A 7,688-nucleotide genomic window follows, 5' to 3' on the forward strand; every position below is an offset into this window, starting at 1 on the left:
TCCTCATCTGTAAGGGCCAAGGGATAGCCCTGATGACCTAATCACCTCCCCAAGGCCCCACCTCCCAAGACCATCACTTTGGGCATTAGGTTTCAATATACAATTTGGGGGTGGGGGGGGAAACAAACTTTCAACCTGCAGCACCAAGTAATGGGGTAGAAGGGATCCACTTTATTATATAAAGTCAGGTTGTTTGTATGTTTTTTTTTCATTTTTCTTCAAAATCTGAGGGTCCACCATGTGAGGCAATTAGGTCAAAGGATGGCCAGCGGGTCTCTGGAACACATCAGAAGCCACTGTCGAGAAGCATATAGGGCAGTGGTTTCAACTATAGACTCTGGAAACCACCACCTGAGACTGCCACCATCTATCTATGTGACCTTGGACTTCACTTCTCCAGGCCTCTGTTTCCTCAGATACAAAGTGGAAATAATAATGGGATCTCCTTCACGGAGTTGTCATAAAGATTAAATGAATTCATAGGTATACAGCACTGTCTTAGAACATCATCTGGTCCATTTTGAGCAAGCACTCAAAAAACATCAACTACTATTGTTATTATTATTACACAGGGAAACAAGTTGAAATGAACCACCAGGGTCTCAAAACACATGTATCCAAAATATGTTTTTAATCTTGATGAAGTTCACAAATGGTACAATACTGAGATTTCCTTAAACAAAGTATACAATTATGTTCTTAGACAACAAGGCAAAGCATCACCATTACCGTGTGTCCCTAGAGGCCACAAAGACAATGATTTATTGTCCACCTAAGGTTTGGCAGAGCCGCCATGATCCACAGGATAGCTCTCAAAGAACCAATTTGCTACCAGATAAGCCAATAATAGATGCCATCACACTGACCGCACACAGAATCAAATATAAAAAGAATACACAATACATATGGAATTAGCCTATTTTGCATTCAGTTTCATTCCTTTCAAGTGACAAAGGTGCTTTTTTTCAGTATCTATTGGGATGCAAACATGTATATCTTCCATGGGGCCTTCTCACCAAGTGTTGTCAACAGAAATTAATAGAAGTGGTGAGTTCAGCTTCAGGGTTACCTGAGATGGGAAAAAAATAAATAAAAAAGAAGAAGAAGGAGGAGGAGGAAGTGGAGAAGGAGAAGAAAGAAATAGAAGAAGGACAAGAAGAGAATAATCACCATTATTACTAAAAAGAACACACATTTACAGGAGTGCTTCTTTAAACAGCATTTACAAAGTATGGGTCTGAGATGTAAACAGGCTTTTAAGGCAAATGACGAGGGAAAAAAAGCAACTATCAATCAGCAAGCAAGCATTTTTTTTTTTTCATTTCTCCTCTCAGAAAGATGACACTGCATGTCTGTAGTCTATCCTAGTGCTCTGATTTCAGGCTGAGTTGCTGAAGAAACTCACTACTCAGAAGGAAGAATGTGATTGGAAAGAAGGGATCTCAAGACCCTACCAGGTCCAATGGGGTTCAACATGTGGATCATAACCTCCAAATTCCTTCCCCTCCCATCCAACAGAACAAGGGCGGTCACCTTCTTCCTGGAGTCCAGTAGCTGCTCAGGCATGAAGGTCCCTGCGGCGACGGCCAAAGGCTTCGGAGCCCACGTTGGTGGGCACAAAGTTGTTCTTCACCACAGCTCCAGATCTGCTCAGCAAGCCTGCCAGCCGATGGGTCACACAGGTGGCAGTGTTGCAGGATCTCTTCTGGGCAGTGATGCTGATTTGCAGGATGGAGAAAGAAGGCAAGGCCTATCAGTGAGAGGCGAGAGACAGGAGCCTGCCTCATGGGGCCTTCATAAAGGGAATGGCAGCTCTTCGACATACCACTTAAGAATAAGAGTTTCTCCTAAATGCAATTATCAAAGCTGTTAGGAGAAATGGCCTGGCAGCTTCCGCTAGGAGCCCTGCCCAAAGACCTTCGTGAAAAAAAAGCCAGTGATGTGGAAGTGTGTAATCACTATATGGTACACATGAAGCTAATGTTACACTGTACATTAACTAACTGGAATTTAAATAAAAACTTAAAAAGAAAAAGAAAAAACCCAGTGCTAAGCTAGACTCCAGGAATCAGGTACTGAAACCTGCACTTCCTGTCACTTACATACAGTCCTTTTAGACCCAGGAGGAAGTGGTCACCGAAGGCCCAGCCCTACCAAGACATGCAAGGAGCACATATAGCAGCCATACAGCAGTCGCAGACACCAACAAAACCACTCTCCATGGGAAAATGAAAATTCCCTGAAGTCTTACCTGGAAGAGGCTCAGAGGGCAGGGATGCAGCATCCTCCCCCAGAAGTGTTTACCTGCTCCTCTGCACACCTGTTCTTGGTGGTGCAGCTGGTTCACAGGGACCACTTACCAAGGCCTGTATCCGGCTACGCTGAGGCTAAAGCTACTTCTGAACATAGGTTCTGGTCACTCTCGAGCCTCGGACAGGGACCAGAGTAATGACCACCACGGTGCAAATCCTTTTAGAAAATAGGTTTATTCATCAATGATGAAGCATGAGGGATGAAGCAGAAATTGGAGGACTCTGCCTTGAAATCCTCTGGGATCTCAAAAAGCTTCCCTCACTCTTACCTCTAACCTGGGCTAGAAGTCCTGCTGTCTTCCCTTCCATCCTGAGATCCCCAGTATTCTCGGTCATAAGCAAAGCTACCAATACCAGCTTGAAGAACAAAGTAAGATCTGCATGCGTTAAGTTCATCAATGGGAGCAAGAAGGGAAATCAGGAAAGAGTGGGAGGAGTTCAGTTGGCATCCTGGAGGGCCCCAAAGTGGGGTTAACGGCCCCTCTCCAAGCCGCTGGCTATGTCCCTTTTCTTCCCAGGAGTTTCAGCCCCGAAGCCGATGCCAGAGAATGTATGAAAGTTGTTGAGGTCCTTCGAGTATGTGCCCAGCACACAGGTACTCAGATTACTGCACCGCTTAGCTCGGAAGCTGTCCAGGCTGCAGGGAAAAGACATGCCAGACAATACCATGCACCAGGTCTGCCCTGGAGGGCAGTCATGCAGAAGGTTGGGCCAGGGAGGGGGCACTTCGAGCAGAGGCGGGAGGGGCAGGCAGCAGGGCAGCTCACACATCCCCCATCAGGAGAACCTAGAGGTTTGCTGAGCCAGGGCAAGGTGGGGAAGGGCTGCGTGGGGAAGGGGTAGCCTTTTCTAGCATTCCTCATGCTGCATTATGTCAGTCCTCATGCTCTGCACTGAGATTCTCGGGGTAGCTGCATGTGCATCAAATGCCTCTGACCCACAGGGCCATAGCCAGGCCCGGGGCTGGTGTGTGCTCCAAGCTCAGGGGACACAGGGAGGGAAGGGTGTCTGGCCCCAGGACAACATGCGTGTCTCCACAGATCCTACACAATAAAGACCCCAGACCTACCTCAGACACTGCTCTACCCAAGCCCACCCTCTGCAAAGCCTTTGGCTTCACCTTGCAAATGTGCAATGAAGACTCCTTGTGGGTGTGAAAGAACAACGCACACAGGTTAAATTTCTAAAACATCCTGAGATATACCAAGTCCATCCCCTGGCTTCATACTTACCAGTCCCAAGTCACCCAATGCTGGAAGTGCTCCTCAGTAGGGCAAGACCAATGCCCAGAGTTAGGGATTCTATACGTCCTCATTCCATTTCCTAACAGCTTTCAGGACTGGGCCTCTTTAATGCGTCTAACTACGGTCTCTTGGGCTACACCGGGACCACTGTAGTCCATGGAGCCCAAGCCCGGCTGCACCCCAGGGCCTGGTGAATAGCTGCTGGACTCCTGGCCAGATGTTGTTTTTCCTACCTCTCTGGGATCTGTCCTTCCGGAGACGCCAGGGCAGAGTGGGGGGCCTTACCTGGAGCCTTCCATCTCCTCCTGCTCCTGCTCCAGCTCATTTCTCTTCGTCTGCACAAAGGCCTTCACCAGAGCAGCCAGCAGGAGGCGGCCTTCCTTCTCACTGAGTGCCGTGGGGTCTGGGGGGCTCTCCAAAGCAGACCTGGTGAGGGGAAGCAAAGCCAAGAGAGGCTCTGAGCCCTTGCCTTCCTCCTCCCCGGGACAAGTGGCAAGGCTTCCTGGTCCCTGTGACTCTCCCTGAGGATGTGCCCTCCACCCCCACACCCCCTCGCAGGGCTGAATTCAATGTTCCCCCACGGGTCTTGTAGCCTTGTGGCAGTGACTTCAGAGGCACAGAACTGCCTGATCCCAGGGGCAGTAGAAGGGGAATGCTCTATGGCTTCGGGCTGCCTCACCTGAATGGTGCCGCCTGGAGGCTGCCTGCCTGGCACAGGACCAAGATGCTGAAAGCCAAGAAGGGGGAGGTCTTCCAGAAGCCCATGATGCCTCTCTGTAAGGAGAGAAAGACATTACCACTGCATGGGGACCAAGCAAGGCCTGGAGCCCACACACCTGGGTTCCTGTTCTGCCTCTGCCACAACGGCCTTGTGGCTTCAGGCAAGTTACCCACCTCCCCAAGCCTCCGTGCATTTGCCAGAGGGGCTGCCGTGAACCTCAAAAGATACCAGGCCGTGAACGGCTTGGTAGAGCAGAAACAGGTGTCCCGGGGTGTGGTGGAGTTCTGTGGAAAATCAGGGAGAAGCCACACACGAGTGCATGCACACAAACGCACACCTTTTGCCTTCTGCAGAGACCAAGCGGGGACCCACCCTCCTAAGATATATTTGTTCTTCCACTGCGCCTGTCTGCTCAGGGACTGAGAAATCTACGGCCACCTTCCCCTTGGCTGGATCCCCCGCTAAGGCGTGGCAGAGGAAAGAGGGAAGGGTACCTTGGGAAGGAGCACTGATCTCTCAGTACGTGGGTTTGGACTTGGGGGAAATTTTAACGTGCCAGTTACTGGTGTCTGGGCTCTGGCAGCCCAGCCCCCTATGCTGGAGCGCAGTTTAGCTGTAGGTGCGGGTGGCCAGCATCCGGAGGTGAGCCCCCCGTCCTGCTCGGCTGACTGCACAGCCCCAGGTCTCCGCAAGTGTCTCAGGGACGCTCGTGGGCTGGCGGCGCCTCATAGGAAGGCTCCAGGCTCCACCGTCCCCAGAATCAAACGTGATCCCTCAGGACACAGATCGCGCAGGGCACTCCCAAACCAAACTCAGGCTGGATCCTGCACGCCAAGGTGCACCAAAGCAGGGGCCCGCAGACCCGCCTACCTGAGCTCGCGGAGCTTCCAGCGCCCAGGCGAAGCCCTAGGAATGCTTGGAGTTCCACCTGCGCTAACTAGAAGACAGTGCTCCGACTGTCCCAACCGCCCTCCTACCCCTGAGCCGGACAGAGAACTAGGAGCACCTGCCTGTAGCTGGGCCGCAATGGCCTTGAGAGGCAAAAAGAAAGACAGACAGATGGAGCAAACTAGATGAACTAGTCGAGAGGCAAGTTACTAGAGCGAGCGGAGTGGGAAGTTCCTCACCTGGAGCCTGGAGTTTCTGGACAGCTGTAGCGGCCGGTCCGCCCCGATGGACACAACGCCTGCTGCGGGCGTCTTCCCCGCGGAGCTCTGGTCTCTTATTCCAGCGATAGTGGGAGGGGAGTCCCCACGAGTCGGCGCGGCCAATCCAAAGTGGCCAGGACCGACCCAGCTCCAATTGCGTCATTGCTCGCGCTCCCTGCACTGGTTCTCTAGGGAGGGGAACCATCGGCTCTAGCTGTCTTTGCAATGAGGTCATTGCTTGGAGAGCTGGCGGGCGGGGAGGGGTGGAGAGCTTTCGACGTCCAGAGAGTGGGGGCCAAGCGGGGAATTTGGCGTCACCTACAGTGAGGGGCCAGAGGAGCTTCTCTCACTTTCTTGATGCCTGAACTCCGACCTCAAGGCCCCTCCTACTATGCCAGTACCGACCCGGGACTGGCCGCCTGGACCCCCAGGAAGTTAAACAGCAGTCTGGGGTTCTAAAAAGGCATCTCAGCTGAAAGAGCCCACTGTAAAAGAGTTGGATGGGGGCGGGGGGAATGGGAGGGAACTTGAAAGATTAATCTCCTTGGACCACCTTGGGTACTCCTGAGATATCCCCTGCTCTCCCCCACCCCCCACTCCACCTGCGCCTTGGCACCCTGCGCTATGCAAAGTAGCTTTGCTTCTAGTCTGGCGAGCCAAGCCGCCTTCGCCTCACTCGTCTGGGACAGGTGGGAGTGGGAGGGAGGACTGGGGAAGGGGCTAAGCCGGCACTGGCTACACCGAGCGCTAGGCATTTCCCTCCTACTCCCGAGACCTCGACTGCGGGCTCAGCACCCTCCACTCTAACCCAGGACCCTCCACTGCAGCGCCGCGGTTGGTTTACACAGCTGTCCCGTGCTTCGGGCTTCTGTTTGCCAAGCTGCTGGGCTAGGACAGCCTGTGCCCGAGTTTCTACCGGTGTCTCTCCATACCCATGCCCCACTTCTCTGAAGCGCTTGATTGCTGAGTGGGCGGGGGTCCTGCGCGGTCCCACAAAGGAGAGACGGTGCTGCAAGCTCAAAGGGCAGCCTTCGGACTTTCACACACGCGCCTCTCTCAGCTACAGGCGGGCTGGTGAGCGCACTCGCGCTACGCGCGGGGCGCACGTCCGGCATTCACACACCTGGACCCCAACCACCGCTCGGCTTTTCGCACTCACACGCGGACACTCGGGGAGAGAGCCTGCACCTGCTGCAACTTACGCGCCTCCACCCGCTGTTCGCAAATGAGCGCGCGCGCAACAACACAAACCAACCTCGCCCAAACCCAAAAGCGACCCCGCGAGTTTCTGCTTTAGGAAATAGACACGTTTTTCACACACAGGGGTGCACATTGTTCCCCAGGCACGGGCGCACGCACTCAACCTCTGCTTTATTTCTTAAGGAAAGCCGAGTTCTCGGGAGTCCGCGCTGCGGGCGCTCGCCGCACCTGGGCGCGGCGAGAACAGCCCCAGCTCTTGCCGACCCGGCAGAGTGGGATGGCGGGTAGAGGCAGTGTGGAAGAAGTGAAGAAGTATACTTCCACACACACCTCGGGGCCTTAGGCTGGTCCTTTTGGGGTGTAAGGGCTGTGCCCCCAAATGCGCCCTCTGGCCCCTCCTGCCCTCAGGAAGCCTCTCGAATAGCCTCGCCCCGGGGTGCGGTGCAGAGAGCGAAGCCAGAGGCTCGCGGGATCCCACCCGCTGGTGCTTACTGCTTTTGCAGATCAGAAAGGCGCTCAGGGGCTGCCTGTTGGGGCCCTCGGGTCTTATTTTCAATTGCACCGGGGCAATTGAAACTCCAGGTAACACCCCCGAAGAATCCTGATCCTCGAATCCGGCGGCTCTGGCCGGGCCTGCTTGCTACCCCAGCAGGCAGTGCGCACAGTGGCTGCATGACCCAGAGTCGCCCCTAACCCCGGAACGCTGCGCGGGACCTACAAAGTAGCCCAGGGCTGTAGCGGACGGCTAGCCGGGCAGGGCCCTTCCCCCCAAGGCCCTACAAATACACGAGAGTTCTTGTCCCTTTCTCCCGGATTCTGGCAGGAGTGGAAAGGCACAGCTGGGAGGCACTACCTGACTAACGCCTCTGCCCTCTACACCGCCTGTTCCCGGACCACTGCCACCGTCTCTGAGGTCTGGCAGAGCGTTGTAGCTGGCTCCAGCAGCTCGGGGTTGCACCGTTCCCCCCCACCCCCGCCACGAGCTCTGCGGCCTCGGAAAAATAGCTGCGCCGGCGTAGGGGACAGAGGGGAGGAGAGAGGGGGTAGGAAAGAAGCTCCGGAA

The 7,688-nt window shown here is 54.3% G+C and overlaps 1 protein-coding gene across 2 annotated transcripts; it reads right to left on the minus strand.

The window, feature by feature from the left end:
- Window positions 1-962: 962 nt before the first annotated feature.
- LOC110576599 (calcitonin) lies at window positions 963-4,332 on the minus strand. Of its 2 annotated transcripts, XM_021685797.1 has the most exons (4): window positions 4,236-4,321; window positions 3,842-3,982; window positions 1,534-1,718; window positions 963-1,069 (listed from the first exon to the last, which is right to left on the minus strand). In XM_021685797.1, exons 1-3 carry the CDS (start codon window positions 4,319-4,321, stop codon window positions 1,559-1,561), a joined length of 387 nt encoding a protein of 128 aa, XP_021541472.1. In that variant the 3' UTR covers window positions 963-1,069; window positions 1,534-1,558. The 2 variants fall into 2 exon arrangements, with proteins under 2 accessions (XP_021541472.1, XP_021541470.1); XM_021685795.1 differs by lacking the exons at window positions 963-1,069; window positions 1,534-1,718 and adding an exon at window positions 2,475-2,949 and having other exon boundaries at window positions 4,236-4,332.
- Window positions 4,333-7,688: the final 3,356 nt, after the last annotated feature.

This window comes from Neomonachus schauinslandi, chromosome 11 (genome assembly GCF_002201575.2).
Source record: "Neomonachus schauinslandi chromosome 11, ASM220157v2, whole genome shotgun sequence".
In the NCBI taxonomy this organism is placed as follows: Eukaryota; Metazoa; Chordata; class Mammalia; order Carnivora; family Phocidae; genus Neomonachus; species Neomonachus schauinslandi.